The sequence below is a fragment of the Epithele typhae genome, assembly GCF_022376455.1.
Source record: "Epithele typhae strain CBS 203.58 chromosome Unknown BXZ73scaffold_459, whole genome shotgun sequence".
Classification (NCBI taxonomy): domain Eukaryota; kingdom Fungi; phylum Basidiomycota; class Agaricomycetes; order Polyporales; family Epitheliaceae; genus Epithele; species Epithele typhae.
In genome coordinates, this window is record NW_025954650.1 from 1 (window position 1) to 17,942 (window position 17,942).

The 17,942-nt window shown below is 60.8% G+C and overlaps 6 protein-coding genes and 1 non-coding gene across 7 annotated transcripts; 2 read left to right on the forward strand and 5 right to left on the reverse strand.

Annotated features, from left to right (window-relative positions):
- Positions 1-892: 892 nt before the first annotated feature.
- Positions 893-2,014, reverse strand: BXZ73DRAFT_111027 (uncharacterized protein; the record flags this gene model as incomplete). Its single annotated transcript, XM_048017373.1, has 2 exons — positions 893-1,706; positions 1,761-2,014. 2 exons carry the CDS (start codon positions 2,012-2,014, stop codon positions 893-895), a joined length of 1,068 nt encoding a protein of 355 aa, XP_047870570.1.
- A 2,830-nt stretch (positions 2,015-4,844) lies between these two features.
- Positions 4,845-6,489, forward strand: BXZ73DRAFT_85229 (thiolase; the record flags this gene model as incomplete). Its single annotated transcript, XM_048024009.1, has 6 exons — positions 4,845-4,964; positions 5,185-5,299; positions 5,323-5,472; positions 5,528-5,914; positions 5,985-6,311; positions 6,365-6,489. The coding sequence occupies 6 exons, from the start codon at positions 4,845-4,847 to the stop codon at positions 6,487-6,489; spliced, it is 1,224 nt and encodes a 407-aa protein (XP_047870571.1).
- Positions 6,490-6,837: 348 nt separating this feature from the next.
- BXZ73DRAFT_61728 (uncharacterized protein) lies at positions 6,838-8,643 on the reverse strand (the record flags this gene model as incomplete). The annotated part of the gene is made up of 2 exons (XM_048021722.1): positions 6,838-7,287; positions 7,330-8,643. 2 exons carry the CDS (start codon positions 8,641-8,643, stop codon positions 6,838-6,840), a joined length of 1,764 nt encoding a protein of 587 aa, XP_047870572.1.
- A 454-nt stretch (positions 8,644-9,097) lies between these two features.
- Positions 9,098-9,196, forward strand: BXZ73DRAFT_t247. Its single transcript has one exon. It is a non-coding gene; the product is annotated as a tRNA-Pro (tRNA).
- An 833-nt stretch (positions 9,197-10,029) lies between these two features.
- On the reverse strand, positions 10,030-10,662 carry BXZ73DRAFT_561 (uncharacterized protein; the record flags this gene model as incomplete). The annotated part of the gene is made up of 3 exons (XM_048021432.1): positions 10,030-10,230; positions 10,298-10,394; positions 10,451-10,662. Coding segments are annotated over 3 exons (510 nt in total), but the record flags the coding sequence as incomplete, so codon positions are not given.
- A 2,367-nt stretch (positions 10,663-13,029) lies between these two features.
- Positions 13,030-13,935, reverse strand: BXZ73DRAFT_111031 (uncharacterized protein; the record flags this gene model as incomplete). Its single annotated transcript, XM_048017374.1, has 6 exons — positions 13,030-13,095; positions 13,164-13,332; positions 13,391-13,467; positions 13,535-13,634; positions 13,686-13,804; positions 13,873-13,935. The coding sequence occupies 6 exons, from the start codon at positions 13,933-13,935 to the stop codon at positions 13,030-13,032; spliced, it is 594 nt and encodes a 197-aa protein (XP_047870574.1).
- Positions 13,936-17,328: 3,393 nt separating this feature from the next.
- On the reverse strand, positions 17,329-17,786 carry BXZ73DRAFT_111032 (uncharacterized protein; the record flags this gene model as incomplete). Its single annotated transcript, XM_048017375.1, has 4 exons — positions 17,329-17,370; positions 17,430-17,444; positions 17,524-17,544; positions 17,613-17,786. The coding sequence occupies 4 exons, from the start codon at positions 17,784-17,786 to the stop codon at positions 17,329-17,331; spliced, it is 252 nt and encodes an 83-aa protein (XP_047870575.1).
- Between the last annotated feature and the right edge of the window lie 156 nt (positions 17,787-17,942).

Consider the following 17,942-nt stretch of genomic DNA (forward strand, 5'->3'; position numbering starts at 1 on the left):
GGAGGAGCGGGAGCGGTACTGGACGTTCGCTGAGGACGACAAGGTGCACTGCGAGTGTGAAACGCTTCTGTGAATGGGGTTTTCTGCGCGCCGGTAGGAGGCCCGGACACGACGGGCAACGGCCTAGCTTCGGGGCCCGAAAACGCGTAGAAAAAGCCTGTCAAAGGTGTCATTTTCGGCAGGTATTTTTCCAGGGGAGAAAAAGGGTGGGAAAGGCAAACTTTTATGTCAAGTTTGTGTGTGTCGTAGAGTATCCTGAAAGGTGACATTTTGGGCGAATTCTTCGGCCCGACAGTATACTATGCTCAGAACAAAGACAATAGAACGTGTATAATATGTAAGTAACAACCAAGCAAGTACGAATGATAAGTAACGCGTGTTATTGAGGTGGGTACCAAAGGTCTCTTTATCGATCCTTTTCTGCACCCCGTAAAGCAACCCGGAGAAATTGCCCATTTTAGTGCCTTTTTCACACACGCACAAAAGGCGGCAGAAAAGACACCTTTGACAGGCTTTTCTACGCCTTTTCGGGCTCCGAAGCTGGGCCGTTGCCCGTCGTGGGAGACTCGTAATCACCTGGAGACGTTGATGCGGTCACGCGCGGCACACCTCGTACCAAATCACCTCCGACCCGACACTCCCGCACCCTCCGCTACCGACACTCCCGCGCACCGTTACCGCCAGCTAGCGCCCACGCAGCGCGCGTCGACACGCGCACTCCATGCCAGGCCGACCTCGGGAGCAAAGGAGGGTGGTAGCAGGTTACGGGGCGACTGTTACAGCGAGCAATGCAAGTCATTATATCTTACACGGGAACATAGGTAGAGTAGATATTCCGAGAGTTCGCTGAAAGCACAAAAGAAAGCAAATTCACAGCACGAGAGCAGGCAACTCACTTCGACCTCTTCGCCTTCGGGCCCACCGGAACACCTCTCAGCCCAAACCACACCGGGACCATCTCCCATGCCTCCCTGCGCGCGCTCGCCACCGCGCCCGCAAAGTCCTCCTTGCACGCCCCGCATATCCGGAGCCCGCACTGGCGTGTGCCGTCGCTGAAGTCCGTCCGGCCGAGCATCTCGCTCGCCTGCGCCAGCGAGAACAGCGGGTCCGCGTCGCGCCCCGTCGCGATCCCGGACACCGCGCGGAGCAGGTTGAGCATGATGAAGTAGTAGCTCTCCCGGCAGTGGTGGCCGTCGCCGTGCGCCCGGTTCGCGCAGCCGGCCGAGATCGGGCGCGTCGCGAGCTCGCGGTCGATGAACGTGGCGAGGAAGCGCTGGCCCGCCTCGCGCCCGACGAACGTCGCGTGTAGGTCCGCGTGCGCGAGCCGGATGTTCGCCGGGGGCGCGGACGGCGGAGGGGCGGAGGTGACGGGGAGCGAGGGCGGCAGGGGCGACGCGCCGGCGGCGATCTTGCGCGGGCCGTAGCGCGAGAGGTCGTAGTACGCCGCGGGGAGGAGGTGGTCGAGCCGGAGCTCCTGTGCGAGACGGATGAGGTGCACCGGGTGCGGGAAGTGCTCGCGCGGGCTGTAGCGCATGTCCGCCGTCGCCTGCGCCTCCCGACAGTCCCAGCCGGGAAGCGCGGCGGGCCAGTCGGCCTCAAGCCGGCGGAGGCAGCGCGTCTGGAGGTGCTCGATGAGGTACTTGTACGACAGGCGGAGGACGGCGGAGAGGGCGCAGAAGTCGCCCGAGGATGGCCTCGGGAAGTACCTGCGCCGCAGGGTGAGTGTCGGAGGGTGCACGCGAGGGGAAGAGCAGACTCACAGGCCATCGTAAAGCGCGCGGAGGAGGTGGAGGAAGTCGGACGGGTCGTCGTGCAGCACGACCCAAGCGCACCCGTCTACGGTCTCGTCCATCGGCTGGGGGAGCGAGAACATGTCGCGGAAGATCTCGGAGTGGCGAATGAGCTGCCCGCGATGGACCTTGAACGCGACATCGCCGGCGAGGAGGACGATGTTGCCGTCCGTGAACCAAAAGTCCATCGTCTTGTAGTCGCGCATGTTGATGTAGGTGGTCATGGAGGGGGACGACGCTTCGAAGGCCTGAGAGCAGAAGGGAGGAGGCAAAGAAGGAATTCAAAGCGATCATGGCGAACACTAGTCTCGATAAGAATAGAGGCTAACAGGTCGTGCAGCGTTAGCCACCAACCGGATATCCAAAGCCGAGTTGGTTTGAACAGCACCTGACAGGCAGTTCGTACTATGTGCACCGTCGATCTTCCACATTCGGGCGAGAATACTCTCCGTCCGGCTAGCCTTGAACCCGTAGCGTCGTGCTGGTAAGGTATGTAGTAATCAGTAGCAACGAACTCTAACATAACGCTGTGATTAGTAAGCGCAATGAAATCATCTTGCTCTTGCGTTTTTCCTGGCAACTTTCCTGGCTTCTGGGCGTTCCGGCGCTGAGGTCGCTGCGTGATTTCAGTGCGGGGAAGTGCATCAGCAAAACGAGGGGTGCCCGATCGAGCGCTGTGGCGCCCGGCGAAAGCGGATGATGTCAGCTCGGCAGACGCCAGACATCGTCGGTCCGGAGGTCCAATGATCGGACACGATCGACTTACGTAGTGTAGGGCTCTGCTCGACCGGTGATAATCTGGTAAGACATTTTTTGAGAGAGCACTGGGGAGCCAGTTGTACTATGGTAGATGAGACTCATTCCTTGTTTCTTCACGCTAAGAAGGAGCTAGAGTGTAGTCAAAACATCCTCGGTACGGGCGCTGGTACTACTAGTCTCCCAATTCTATCCACGCGCGCGTCCGCAGGACTCGACTCCCGACCCCGCCACCATCGCAGACGCCCGCGCGCCGGCTCTCATTGCACCCTCGCCCTTCGCACCTACGTCGCGCCTCCCCGAAAATCGCCCTGCAAGGTGCCGCTACACAACACGCCATATCTCCGACTCACGAGGGACCCCGACACAACGCGCCGGTGTCACGCGCTCTCCGTCAAGCCTCGCGCCCCACCATCCCCGAAGTTCCCATCGTGCTTATCCTTCTCTCTGCTTGCTTTCCTCTCATCCCCTCCGTGTTCGCCCACTTCGCTCCCTTTCTTCTCCGCGACACCCTCGGACCTCCTGTCCCACGGTACTCGTGCCCTGATCAGATTCTCGGATCTCCATGTCTCATGGAATCGTCTCCCTCACCATATCTGCAATGATATTGGATTTGTCGGCCAGTTGATATTATTGCTGACGAGGCTCTCAGAGGCTCATGGGGGCCGGTGTCGCTATCAGTGGGTAAGGTGATCTAGATGTACATCCTCGTTGCCACCCGGTTCAAGCGCAGCTCATCTGGCAACAGTATCCTGGTCGACATGAACTCCGCTTAACAAGAACATTTATATCACTGGGGCCCGCACTGCAGCAGTACGAACCTCGTTTCCCCCGTTATGTTTCCCCCTGCTTCGCCAATCTTCGACAGACAGCAAGTGCGGCACCGCCAGTGGTGTTAAACCGGTTCATGAGGAGTGGAATACGACTTCTCAGGTGAGCGCCTCCCCCACACTCAACGCGTCCATCTCCCCGCGCTCAACCGATACACCCCTCCACGCCCTACGCGTCCACCTCCCTCGCTCCCTCGCTCCCTCGGTTGCCGTGTCCCTTAACCAGCTTCGGCCCCTCCGTCTGCGCCGTCCACTGGAATAACCCCAGGTTCGAGGCCCCCGCTGAGCGCGCACGTTGCCCACACACAGCTCAGCGCAGCGCGACGTCGGCATGTCGCAAGCGACTTCGCTGGTCCTCAGTGTACGTACCATCCCACTCCTCTTCCGCCCGCCCCGCGCTCACTGCGTCCCGCTTGAACCATCAACTTCAATGTCGCGCTCACTGTCCCCGCGCTACTCGGCGCCTGAGGCTGATTTGACTGAGACTGGAAGTACGTCTTCCCTCTCCCGCGCCGAATCCCAAACCCCGACGCTGATGCCAAGTGTTCAGCTTCTTCAGCTTCTTCGCCACACTGTTCTTAGTGCCTAAGAACAGAACCCGCGTCCCGATGCACACCCATGCGGCGTACCAGCTTCATGCGCTTGACCTTAACCTCCGCCGGCCGGTCCTCGGGCAGAATGTCAGGGACACGCCGCCGCCGGCCGCTGTATGAGCACACAGAGAGTCGGTCTCAATCCCGCTGACATGGCGACTACGCATTGTCAGCATAACATCCGACGTTTTCCTGTCGCTCTCTTCAATGTGTAGTATGTACCTTACTTGATATAAAGTAGCAATACAATGGTTTGTGCTGCACACCTGCTATGAGTGTGTGCATGATTTCGGTGGATTGTACCGCACCAGGCATCCGGTGACCCGTTATATGGTCTATAATGGACGTCAGCACCTGTGTCTGATCGCACTCGATAGGTCTTTGTCGGGTCAAGAATGCACTGTAGTATAGCGGCTGCGCAGATAATGTTAGATCATATACAGGCCAGCTAATGATCATACACACACCGGGATTCGATCTGACGTTCACTGGCGTCTGACCATGCCCGATCGGACGGTGTCTTGTCCGACAGATGCAGATGAATGCTGATCGTCGCCGCCGTTAATCTACCAAACATGGATACTATCGGATCATTGCTCGTCTGAACTACAAATAATGATAGCGCTATCTGACATACTACAGTGTACTACAGAGCCCTGTCGTGCATGCACCCATTTTGCTGATGTGGCGGGGAAGGCTGAGTAACGTTGACGCCAAGGGGGACGATGTGGTGCACGTGATGTGGGGTAAGGGGCCAGTTTCACATGCGCCGGTGCTGGAGAGCCCGGCTCTGCTCAAGCGGGCTGTCTCACATCATCCCCGACCCCCATCGTCCCTCCCTTAAAGGTCGCTCTCATCCCGCGTTCTTCTACCATATGTCCTCCATCACCCAGGCCCTCCAAAATCTCACCGGCATGTCTCCCAAGGCTCGCGCTCTCTCCCAAAACGACAATGACGTTGTCATCGTCGCCGCTGTCCGTTCTGCCATTACCAAGGTGCGTTTCATTCACCCCTCAGTGTCGAACATTGCGATGCGGGGTGGTGGGACGAGCGTCGGTTGTGCCAAGGTTTTATGCTCATCGGCTGGAAGGGTGGAAAGGCGCATATAGCCAGCGTCGTGCTAGGGGCCCAGGACGTCACCCTGCCCACTCTTGCTGCTTTTCTACGTTATGTATCACTCTGGGAATGGGTTACTGACGTGCCCTATCTTCTCAGGCGAAGAAGGGTGGTTTCAAGGACACCCGGCCTGAAGAGATCCTTTCCGGCGTCCTCAGCGCTGCCGTCAAGAAGTCGGGCATGAACCCCGCCCTCATTGGTGACATTGCTGTCGGTAACGTCCTTCCCCCGGTGGAGGGGCGAGCGCGGCACGCATGGCTGCTCTCCACGCCGGCATCCCCAACACCGTCCCCATCTTCACTCTGAACCGGCAATGCGCATCGGGTCTCCAGGCGGTCAACATCATCGCTGGCGAGATCAACTCTGGCATGATTGACATTGGTATCGGTACGTCCTGTCACGCATTCTGTGGATTCCTGTATGCTCAATGACTGGGGTGAAGGTGCCGGTGTCGAGTCCATGACTTTCGGCTACGGCGGCAGTTCCATGCCTGACGGCTTCTCGGAGAAGGTGCTCGCGTGCCAAGAGTCGGAAGACTGCCTCATTCCCATGGGCATCACTTCGGAGAACGTCGCCACCGACTACGGCATCTCGCGCCAGGTGCAGGACGAGTTCGCGGCCAAGTCCTTCCAGAAGGCCGCTGCCGCGCAGAAGGCGGGCAAGTTCAAGGACGAGATCGTGCCGCTCAAGGTCAAGGTCATTGACCCGAAGACGGAGAAGGAGATGGAGGTCGTCGTCGCGCACGACGACGGTGTCCGGGACGGTGTTACCCCTGAGTCGCTTGGGAAGCTCAAGCCCGCGTTCAAGAAGGACGGTTCGACGCACGCGGGTGAGTAGACCCCTTCACTTGCCCTGTTGCCCTTTCCTTGCAGTTCTCAACGCGATTCCATTGCTTCTAGGTAACGCGTCACAGGTCTCAGACGGCGCGGCGGCGGTCATCCTTGCGCGCCGTTCGGTGGCGAAGAAGCTCGGGCTCCCCATCCTCGGCAAGTTCGTTCTCGCGGCGGCCGTCGGTGTGCCCCCGCGTATCATGGGTGTCGGCCCCGCGTTCGCGATCCCCAAGGTGCTCGAGCTCACCGGCCTCACGAAGGACGAGATCGACTTCTACGAGATCAACGAGGCGTTTGCGAGCCAGGCCGTGTACTCGGTTATGAAGGTCGGCATCCCCTTCGAGAAGGTCAACGTCAACGGTGGTGCGATCGCCATGGGACACCCTCTTGGCTGCAGTGAGTGCTCATTCGGAGCCTACGAGCGGGCAGGGGCTTACATCATGTTACAGCCGGTGCAAGGCAAGTCGCCACTGGTCTCAACATCGCCAGGCAGACGGGCGGCAAGATCTTCTGCACGAGCATGTGCATTGGCTCCGGCATGGGTATGGCGGCTGTGTTCGTCAGCGAGCAGTGAGCCTGGCACGGTTCGGCGCACCCTTTGGTTCTTGTCTGCGTCTGGATAGGTGTATCGCTGTACAACGTGTAGCGTAGTAATTTTCTGCTTATGACACTCATAATGAACCGTCGCACCTAGGTTTATGGCCGACGGCGAAGGAATAACGGTGAATCGCATGAGCCTGAAAATGTTCGATGTATGTCTGCATATATGGATATTGTAAGGACACCATGATGATGCGAAGGGGACGATACGGAGGAGGAATAATACAACATGGGCCGAGCTATAACGAGCATACATTACATTCCGCAAACATCATAGTCATAAACTCGATCGTAAAGGTCATGTCTCGTGAAAGTGCGCTCACTAGCCGCTGCGCACGGACCCATCGCGCGAGCGATGCTGCGACGGCGTCCGGCGGGGCGAAGTCGCTCGCGACGGAATGACCGGGATCGGCGACGGCCGCGGCGACCGCGCGCGATGGCCCCCGTGCGCCCCCGGCGGCACAGCGGGCAGCAGCCCCGGCGGCGGGCCCATCATCATGTACACCGGGACCGCCTGGGGCGGGCCCATCGCGCCGACGCCCACCGCGGCCGCGGCGGAGCTGCTGCTCGACGTGTCCGAGCCCGTGCCGTCCCCGCGCGGCAGCGGCTGGTGGGGCTGGGGCGACGCCATCGGGGACGGGTAGACGTACAGCGGCTGCGGGGGCGAGAAGTAGTACGAGTACGACATCATGTGCTGGCCCTGCCCGTGCGAGGACGCGCCCGGGGAGGACACCATCCCGGGCGAGGTCATGTAGCTCCCGAGCGGGCTGCGCTCCGCGGGGACGGCGTGCGCGCCGGAGCGCCGCGAGCGCACGCTCGGGGTGACGGTGCCCGTGACGGTGCCCGCGCGCTGCATGGCGCGTGCGTGCGACGTGGACCCCGCGGCGGGGGCGAGCAGGTCGACGTCCTGGAGGCGTCCGTTGGTGCCGGTGTACCACGAGAGCGCGGGCTTGTTCTTGCCGGTGTGGGCGCGCTTGGAGCGCGCGGGGATGTAGTCGAGCGCGACGCGGTCGCTCGTCCAGGGGAGGTCCTGGAGCGCGCGGACGAAGTGCTGGACGCGCGTGACGTGCGCGGAGAAGGAGTCGTCGCGCGGCGGCGCGAACCGGATCGCGGACGGCATCTTCGCGTAGTCGTTCGACGGCTGGAGCTCGGCGGGCACCGGCATGTCCGCGCTGAAGAAGCGCGGCGAGGCCGCGATCGACTCGGACTGGATCGTCTGCGCGCGGGAGCTGCGCCGGCCGTTGGAGAGGTAGGAGATCGGTATGGAGGTGCGCCGGCTCGGCTGGGATGTACGACGGCTGGCGTGGCTTGACTGGCGTTGGGGATCGGCGTATGACACCTGTGTGGGCGACTTGGGTGCGCCGGGGGTCAGGATGGCGGGGATGTACCGGCCAGCGGATGGCCCTGGGCGAGCGGGGTCCGACTCGTGGTACGCCGGGGGAAGGAAGTGGGAAACGCCAGTAACTTGCTCCATCCCGGGCGCACCTTTCCTCGTCGCGCTGCGGTCGTAGAAGTTGCTCCGTACCATCGCCTCGGGGAGTCTCTTCAACCCAGCCACGAATCCGCCCACAAACTTCCTCGTCCGGCTCTTCGGCTTCTCAGTCTCCTCCTCTTCGTCCATGGGATACAGCGGAGTGACTGCAGGCCCAGCGTATGGGTCCTCGGGGATGACTTGGGATTGCGCGTTTCCAGTGTCGACGTACTCGTAGTCGCTCTGCCCAATGGTCATGTTTTCCTCTGCGTCCCACTCCCGCTCTTCTCTCGGCCCTGGCTCCGACGGCGGTCCTGGATACGAGTTGTGACCACTGTTCGGACCTGCCTCTGGGCCCAGTTCGGAGGGAGGTGGGTGGACAGGTTGGAAGTCTGAGAAGCCGCGCGATGGGGGACTTGAGGAGGGTACGGGGAGGGGCCGCGACCCTGCGGACGATGGAGGACCGCCGTAGGAATGGGGGCCGGGCGAGAGCACTCCCTGCGAGACCCAGCTGGGCGCAGTGCTGTTCCGGCTGTAGCGAGGCGTGCGCCGTATGCTTGGAAGCCCGGCAGCGCTCTGGCGGGGATACTGGGGGGCATCGGGGTAGAGACTCGTTCGGCCGGGCGAGCGGTATGCCTCGTTAGGATAGTCGGCCATGGTGGAAAGAGGGGGGCGGGGGCAGAGTGAGGAGGAGGCACCTCAAGCGAGGACGGCGAGTGAAGTATATGCGTAGCGTCACATTGAGCACGAGGGCGCAACGAGGCCGGCGGATCCTCCGGGAGAAGCTGCGAAAAACATGCGACCACCGAGGGCTTAGGAACGTCCGACAAGCACACGTATTCACGCACCAGGACTCGACGTCAACATTAAGAGGCTCTTCCATATGGTCGTGCCCCATGCCCATGGCACAGTTATATGGAAGTACCTCGTCTTTCGGCGCACAAAGGAAGCATGTTGACGCCGAACTCCTTAGTCGATGGAAAGCTCGCAAGCAGGGGAAGAACAAAACAGTGAGCACAAAACAAAGGTTACGAGACCAGGTGGCGGCTTCACGAGGAATGCGCTATGAGTCCCATGGTCTTAAGACATGCAGCAGGGGTCAGGATTCATCGGCCCAATGGTCTAGTAGTATGATTCGCCCTTCGGGTGTTCCCGTCTGGGGTTCCAGATCACGTGGGCGAGGTCTCGGGTTCAATTCCCGATTGGGCCCTTTTTGCTTTTCTTTTTCGCCATCAACGCGGATCTCCAATCAATTTGGATCACTCTCTGTCTTTCTGCGAGATATCTGACTATTTCTGTTCACTGCACTGTGTCCCTTCATCCCAACGTTCGACAATCAATCGTCGTTCTGGACGGAAAGATAGAACTAAACCTTGCTCAATCATCGCACAATACGTCGAGGACTTCAAGATACAATCGCCCACCGCAGCCTTTGCATGTTCGCCGTTCAACATCGACGCCTCCGTGATATACCATGTATCCTAATGACATGTGAAAGGCCTATGCCAGAACCTCCACCGCAGCACCCTCGGCCGCCCGACGAGCAACGGCAGGAGCGCGTGAGCCCTACACACCCAGTCAGTACGACCTCTCGTTGCCCGAAGCGAAAAAAACACGACGTACGACTGCACGGGTCGACCGCTGCGACTCAAGGAACGCGCTCCTCTTCACCGCCGCGCCAGTTGCCGCTGCGGTGCTCGCAGCCGTGTCACTCGCAGCCGTGGCGCTCGCCGCCGAGTCGCTCGCCGCTGCATCGCTCGCCGCTGCGGTGCTTGCCGCCGCGGAGGTAGCGGCGGCCTTCGTCTTCTTCTTGTTCGCCTTCTTGCCAGCCTTCTTGCCGGCCTTCTTCTTCGCGGCGGCCGCCTTCTTCTTTGCGGCCTTTGCAGCCTTCTTCTTGTCCTTTGCGGCCTTCTTAGCGGCCTTCTTCGCATCGGCAGTCGCAGCCGCGGTGGAAGAGGCAGCCGCAGTGTCGGAAGCGTCGGTGGTGGCCGCCGCGGTGTCGGAAGCGTCGGTGGTGGTAGCCGCGGCGTCGGTAGCGTCGGTGGAGGCGGCCGCGGCGTCGGAAGCCACGTCGCGACCGGTAACACCAGTGGAAGCAGCCGTGCCGCCCTGCTGGACCACGACGCAGTTGCCGAAGCCGGCCCCGGTGGTGAACGAGACGAGGCACTTCCCGCCAGTGCCCGAGCAGATGGTGCCCGCCGGGAGCTTGACGGTGACCTGCTGGGTGCCGGCGGAGGAGGAGACCTACGCGAGTCGGGCCGTCGTGAGCGGGGAGCGGGGGGTGCGTGGCAGACGAGAGGGGACGACGTACGTTGTCGCCGTTCTCGGTCACGGTCGCAGCGACGAAGGACTCGCCCGTGCCCGTCGGGTCGACCTCGGCGGTCACATGGCGGGAGCCGTCCTCGCCCCTGCACATGTGTTCAGTCAGGCTCTTGGTGTGGATGTCAACGAGAACAAAGCTTACGCCTCAAAATCGGTGACGGCGACCGTGAACGAGCCGTCCGCGCCGAGGGTGGCCGCATTGGAAGTGGCGAACGCCGAGGCGACGTCGACTTCGCCGCACGGTGCGCTGGTCGATGGCCGTTGGACGTCCGCGCGGACGGCCGTGCCGCTCACCCCGAGAGCGGGGGTGATGATGGCGTGTGCGTGCGCATTGAGCGAAACGCTGAGGGCAACGGTGGTGGTGGCGAGGAGGGACTTGAAGGAGAGACGCATTGTGCTGGGCTTGCTTCAGGTGGAATGGAAGGCGGGTTTGAACTGAAGGAACGGCGAAGGAGGGAGTGGCGAGCGTGAGGTGTAAAACGTGTAGTCGGAGGAGAACAAGCAGACTGTGGCTGCGAAGAGGGTCCGGCCTCGGTGAATGAGAGAGCAGAAGGATGGGAGGGGAATGGAGACCTATGGGGAGTCCGCGCGCGTCTTTTATACATCTCGTCTGGGTGCATTGTCATCTCCACCCGTTGAAGTTGCTGTACATGCTTGCTAGGGCATGTGGGACGCTTGCGACGACTGAGTGATTGCGCCAAAAAAAACCAGAGCTATTTCTGGTCAGCCTGGCCAGAAGGCGTCGCAGGGGTTATTGGGTGGGGGAGTGCCTGCCTGTCAAAGCGGCGGATCAGTGTCGAACGGTGTAGACAGACATGCGAAAATAAGTGGGGGCGTACCGAGATGGTTGAAACCCACTACAGCACACTGCACCGATATAAATATCATGTGTCGTAAGGATGATCGCAGTTGATGCCGCTTTGAGGGCATGACTATGAATACATCTGGTCGCCGATCGTCAATAATCAATATCAACAAGGTGGCTGTCAGGACAGTCTATTCTCGTCACACATATTTGGAATCTGCAGCACGTGTGCATATGCTCCGGGGCGGTGGTTGCGAGGTTGCAGAGTAGATCTTGTGGTCACTGCTCCATTGCTGTAGGAGATGTCAATCCAGATGCTGTGATGGTCTTCAGGTAACTGTCCAAATCTATCACTGAGATGAGCGCATCATTTTGCATCGGAGGCCACATACCCTTGGTCGTGCCCGTCGAAAACAGAGCAGAATGTCTCAAACACTCCGCTATACTCTGCCTTGTACAGCATACAGCGGAGCGACTTGAAGGCCGACACTGCTGTTGTGTAGCGTTGACCGGTCAACATGCCTGTCAATATGACTGTTGCGTGCACCAATAATCACGGCGAAAGAGTAGGGCTAAAAGATGCAGCGGTACAAGAGCAGAGTTGCGCGAAGGGGTGAATAATACATTCAACTTGTTTCCGTCGCCGCTGCTGTAACGTTCTCGCGGATCGAGTTGGACAGTGGACACGTCATCCCAGTTTTCTGCCTGTAATGTAAGAGTGAGACGCAGAACTCACGAAGACGTTTTCGAACGGCCAGAAAGAGAGACCAAGTTTACGTCCTCAAAGAACGCCATGATCGGAGCAGATGGATTTGTGTCGAAGCGAGGCGTACTTACGGCGGAACGCCGCTGGGTCTGGAGATGCGCGCGCCAATTTCCCCATCTTATCTTATCTTGTCTGTCTGCCCATTATTCTCGCTGTCCTCCCCAGACCCGGACCCGGTACACACAAGAACCTCTACAACCGCCGCAGCCACGCCCCCACGGACCATGACCGTATCAAACTGCACCCCTCGACGATGTGCATCACCAACCGCGTCCGCCTCCAAACACGTACCACACGATCGAATGATCCCATCTCTCTGCGCGACCCTCCACACGCTGGATCTCCCCGTGGAGACCACCCCCTCCCGACGCTGCACCACAGCGATCGGCCGTGGGCTTACCTCCGCTAGCTGCCTCGAGCTCGGCGGCTTCCTCCCTCTCATCATCTCCCCGGGTCGCCATCATCGTCCGCAAGCCCCGCCTCCGCATTCTCCTCCAGTTCTCCAGTGCTCCCCAGAGCCAATCTGGCCACGCGGGTTCGCCGCCCCTCTAGGCTTTCCCTTCCACCTGGCTAGAAGAGTCCTTCGCGGTCGACGCGCACCCAAGGTCGCCTGCGCTGGACTACAAACGCCGAGCGCGGGCTTCGACGCGCTCAAGCTTTGCCGGCAGCCGCCGCGCTGCGCACCGACATGCGCGGGACGACTCGCCGCCGGACGGCGTCGCGGAGGTACTTATTCCGAGCAGCACTGCGCGGGCTGGAGGGCGCGGAGATTGCGCACGGGCCTCGAGGACGTGTTTGACACGTTCCAGTGCGACTGTCGACGGCGACGGGAATGCGGAGGACAGCGACCGGACGGGCGTATCGCGACGGTCCGAACCTCGCTCTCGCGCGCGACGACCACTACGTCGCGCGGTCGAGGCTACTCATGCCGTACAGTAGACGACGGACTCGCAAGCACCCCAATCACGCGCGATCAGTTCGAGAGGGAGGACGCCAAAGAGTTCGCATTGCACAACTCAAAGGACATCCGAGCGCAACGCACGCGCTCATACACAACCACAGTCCCACCGAGCACCGCCGCGTCCGCGGCGTGCCATCGTCATCGGGAATCCGTCCGCCCACGGCGGGGCGGACACCACACCACCACCGTTTACGCGAGGGCCTCGACGGCGGGGGCCTCGGCGGCGCGACGGGCGATCGAAGCAGCGCGCGAGCCCTGTGAACGACACCAACCCGAGTCAGCCATCGACGCTCGGAGCGAGAGACACGGGAAGGAGGACGCACGGCGGCGCGCGCGGTGCGCTGCGACTCGAAGAACGAGCGGATGGCCTCGAAAGCGCGAGCCTTCTTCGCCCCCTTGTTCTTCTTGCCGCTGCCCTTCTTGCCGCCAGCCTTCTTTCCGGTGGTGGCAGCGGCCCCGGTGGCGGCCCCGGTGTTGGCGCCGGCGGCGCCGCTTGCTGGACGACGACGCAGTTGCCGAAGCCGCCGGCGGTGGTGAGGAGACGAGGCACTTGCCGCCCGCGCCCTTGCAGCTGGTGCCTGCGGGGAGCTTGATGGTGAGCTGCTGGGTGCCGGTGGTCGAAGGAGCCTGAGCGAAGGGGCGTGTAACGGTGTGTCCGGGTCGGAGAAGAGATGAGCCAGGACGGAAAGCGCACCTTGTCGCCGTTCTGTGTCACTGTAGCAGCGACGAAAGATTTGCCCGTGCCAGACGCGTCGACCTTGGCGGAGGTGATTTCACGGGAGCCGTCAACACCGCTGCGGCTATACTCAGCTCCGTGCGCGCAATCGATAGGAGCCGATGCTTACCCGTTGAAGTTCGTGATCGACGCGGTGAAGGAGCCGTCCGCGTTAAGGGTCGCCGCCTTGGAGGTCGCGAACGCCGACGCGATGTTGGCGTTCCCGCAGGGGGACTTGGTCGACGGACGCTGGACGTTCGCGCGCGCGCCGTTGCCGTTCACGCCGAGGCGGGCGAGATGAGCGCGTGCGCGCTGACCTCGAGGGAGAGGGTCAGGGCGACGAGGGCGGTGGCGAGGATGGGCTTGAAGGAGAAGAACATAGTGCCAGACTTCGGGTGGAAGAGAAAGAGAGTTTGGGTCTTAAAGGTGGCAAAAGTCAAAGGAAGGAACGGCGGGGCTAGAGGCGAAGACCGGAGAGCTTGAACTGAACGTGAAGTTGGAGGAGAACAAGCGGTGACCAGCAGACTGGGGCTGTGAAGAGGATCCGGCCTCGGTGCGTTGCAGGAGAGAAAGACGGGGGGTGGAGAGCTATCGTGAGCCCGGGCGGGGCTTTTGTACGTCTCCCCTCGGATGCGGCAGCGCTTGCGGCCCCGGGTTCCTCGCTGGAGACGCGGAGCAACTTCACGCCGACTGGCTGCTGGTGGCTGCCGGTGGCATGCTTGTGAGCGACGGATCTATCTAGGCGTTCTAGCGAGAACGCGTACATCTCGCACAACATGTGGTTGCCAGCGCGCAGGCCAATCGGGCGCAGTCCCTGGGGAACGGGCGAATCAGCACAGATCAGCACCTGGCAGACGTGAACAAGCGAAGATGAGGAGGGGCGTACCGCGATCCTGGACCGCGCCACACCATTGGACGACAAACGGCGCACGCCGCGCGATTGGGGGCTGCCCTCGACGCTCCCAGCGGCTGCCCAGGGCTGCCCTTGATCGTGGGCGGTGTCGCTATGTTACAGGGCGCATTCAAGCAGCATCAACCTTCAAGGCGCCCGAACACACCTGACCGCTTAGTCTCGGCGCGATCCCAGCCGTTCTCTCACCGGCGATATTGAAACAAGGACGTCCATTGAGGATGGGCATATTGGTCTGCACGCTTCTGCACGGCGACTGTGCGAGCCTGAACGTCGACGGCGAGCGGACGAGGGCGGGCAACGTGGTGGTCGAGAGGAAAGGTGGCTGGGCCGAAAGCGCGCGACGCGGGTCACCATTTACCACACCCGCGGGCCCGGGCTCGCAGGTTGTAGGTCCACTGCTCTCCAGCCATGCGGAGACGCTTTAATCCACTTGGCTGTCCAGATCGACGTGCGTGGTCCCCTCTATGGGCTTCTACCGTCCCTGTGGGCCCCCGTACGTCCCTCTCGGCTCCGGGCTTCGTCTGGGCATCGACACTACCTCCTCGCTCCTAGCCTCTTCAGCTGTATCGAGGGCGCATCGGGCTTGGCGGACACCTGGCTCCCGACACCGGTTTCCCCGGATAAGTAGCTGGCGTCACGGTGCAACCTTCAGCCTGCACAATCTCCACTGAAACGGTCCGAGCAGAGAGGAATAACTGTCATGGGACGGGCCGGCGCTCTGGCCCAGCGCTACGCAAGACTGACCTCGCTCGGATGTCTTCAAGGCTCGCGCATGGATTCTTTCTGACTCACCGCCTTTGTTCTCTCTCTCGCGTGCTTCGGGAACGACCCGATTTTGTATATATATTCGAGCACCTCCATTTCTTTCGCACACCACCTTTACCACTGCACTCATGATCGTCCCGTCCGTCCCCTGCATCTTCGCCCGCACCGTTTCTTGTCCACCGAGCCAGTCGTACGAGCGGTGGTCATCGAGCTGTGTCGTCAAGACTGCTCGCTCGCGATCTCGTAAGCCGCGGATAGACCGCCAGGAGCAGGTTTCTCTTGAACTCTTTTTTCCTGAGCGTGCTAAGCTCGTAGTCATAACTAGCCTTTGTGGGACACGGCATCGCTCGCTATGCAGTGCCAGCAACGTGTGCTACATATTCTAAAATGCAGTGGCACTCATACCTGCAAAGTCAGTGCAGCGACCGCGCGCGCGCACAGGAGCAGCGGAACAGAGCAAAGCGGGAGCGACCCTGGCCGCCTCGCGCAAGCGTCGCTTTTTTCGAGCTCCACCGCGTGTGCGGAAATCTATCGATTTGTTACCAGCTGTAACATGACAAGAGCTAGATATACATGAGAATTACATCAAACAGAGGCGAAGTGAGCGTTTCAGAGTAGGGCGCTAAACCGTCTGTTTGTCATTGTTTGCATCGCCGTTCACCTAAGGTGGTCCCGGCGCAAACACGACTACGTGTGATGGGCGTCACAATCCGTGACTCGAGCACGTGAGGAGGAGTTATCTGTTCGCGCTGAAGATATCATTGGCGCGCTCAACTAAAGGCGCACAGTGGGTAAAGTGTATCGGAGTCAGTACAGTGCGGGAGACCATAAGGAAAAGGATGCGTGTAGGATTAATATTACAGCCGTTCCAATATCGATAGGCCTTTCTCGCGCGGGAGCGCGAGTATACTGGGGCCGCGTGTTTAGTTTTAAATGAAGCAGGCCACGGCGCCTAACGCCCTCGCGCACCACGCGCGACGGGCAGCGCGAGTCCGAGCGCACCGCCGCGAGCACCGCACGCATGTGGCGATATCTTAAGTGCGCCGCAGACTCCTCGCGCATAGCCTGGCGAGGTGGGGCAACAGCATGATCACCGGATAGACACATCACATGTGGAATGGCCTCTCCACCTGGTGCAAGGGCACTTATGCCCTACGTTCAAGTCCTGACGGAAGTTGGACGTGAGCCCTCGCGCGCGAGCACAAGCTATGCGCACGGGGTGCACACGAGACATCGCCGCGTGCGAGCAGTGCTCGCGGCGGTGCGCTCGGACTCGCGCTGCGGTGGTGCGCGAGGGGCTACGCGCTATGCCTGCTCCAAAACTAAACGCGACCCCACTCGCGCTCCTGCGCGAAACGGCCTAACGATATTGGAAGAGCTGTAGAAGTCCAGTTTGCGCCACAGCATTCGGCACAGTATTTGCCTGCGTCCTGTAGCCCATGGAAATTGACTTACCTATACTCCTTCTCAGTGCAGAACTATCTCCTCTCTGAACTTCACATTTTGCACTTCTGCTTTACGAATATATGAATTACATCTGTTTCACAACTTCCGTAGAACGCTTTAACGGATAAAGTGCACCCTGAGTATCCTATCGATTTACATTGTGCTCCCTGTGCCAAACGGCCCCGGCGTCAGACGAGCGTGACGGCGCCAAGGTCACCTGACGTAGTCGTGTTTGCGCCGGGACTACCTTAGCCTCTGAATGGCTCGCTGCGCTCGCAACAAAGTCCTGAGCTCCTCTGCGACACAGCCCATGCAGCCTCATGCCTTCCCACAAACTCACAGTGTGTCGCACGCGGTCTCACGGACGCAAGACGTAAGCAGAGACGGCGGGGCAGAAAAGCAGCGCTCCCATGGTGCCCGTCTCCTGCGGCTGCGGCGTTATTTATGATCAGGACGCTGATGCCCCGTAGGAAACACCCGAAAGCCTCCGATGTCGCGCGTCGCCCAGATCAGCTGTGCTTTGATATCGAAGTCTCAGTGGAGTGCGCAGCCAATGCTCCCCGGCGTGAGATAGATCCAAAAGTCCGAGGGTGTATTGCATTGCACGAGTACAGGGGTGACATTAGCGTCCGATTAGTGTATCCGTAGATTACAGAGGCGGCAACGGCCGACGACATTGCGGGCAGATGTTCTATCCCGTCCTCGTCAGCGACGGCTCGTAGCACCCCGAACGCACGGAAGCCAGCTCACCTTGATCGCCAACCACTGCACACGCCACCGCAAGAAGTCCAGAGGTGCACATCAGTACTGCAGCATGCGTTCCAACCAAGTGAACGGCACTCACACGCTCAAGGCACGCAGTGTGCTGCCGAAGGGGACCCGCAACCGATCAGCAAACCGCCCCCAAGCCACAAATCCAAACCGGCGACTCACGAACAGATGGTGGCACGGCGCCAGACTGTAGCTCTTCCTCGCCGCGCCCTTCCCCGCGACGCTCCGGAAGAAGCCCGCGCGCTCCTCCGCCCCGCTCCCGCCCCCGCCCAGCAGCCCGTCGCGCGACTTGCTCCTCCGGCGCCGCATCCCGTCGTCCACCTCGATCGCGTCCATGCAGATCGCGCAGTCGCCGAGCGACTGCTCGGCGCCTCCGGGTCGGGCAGCGGCAGCGGCGGGTGGTAGTCGTACGTCTCCGCGCGGGCCACGCGGCGCGGGAGGAAGAAGGTGGGGCCGAACCGTGTCTGGAAGTCGAGGGTGCCGGCTTGGGCG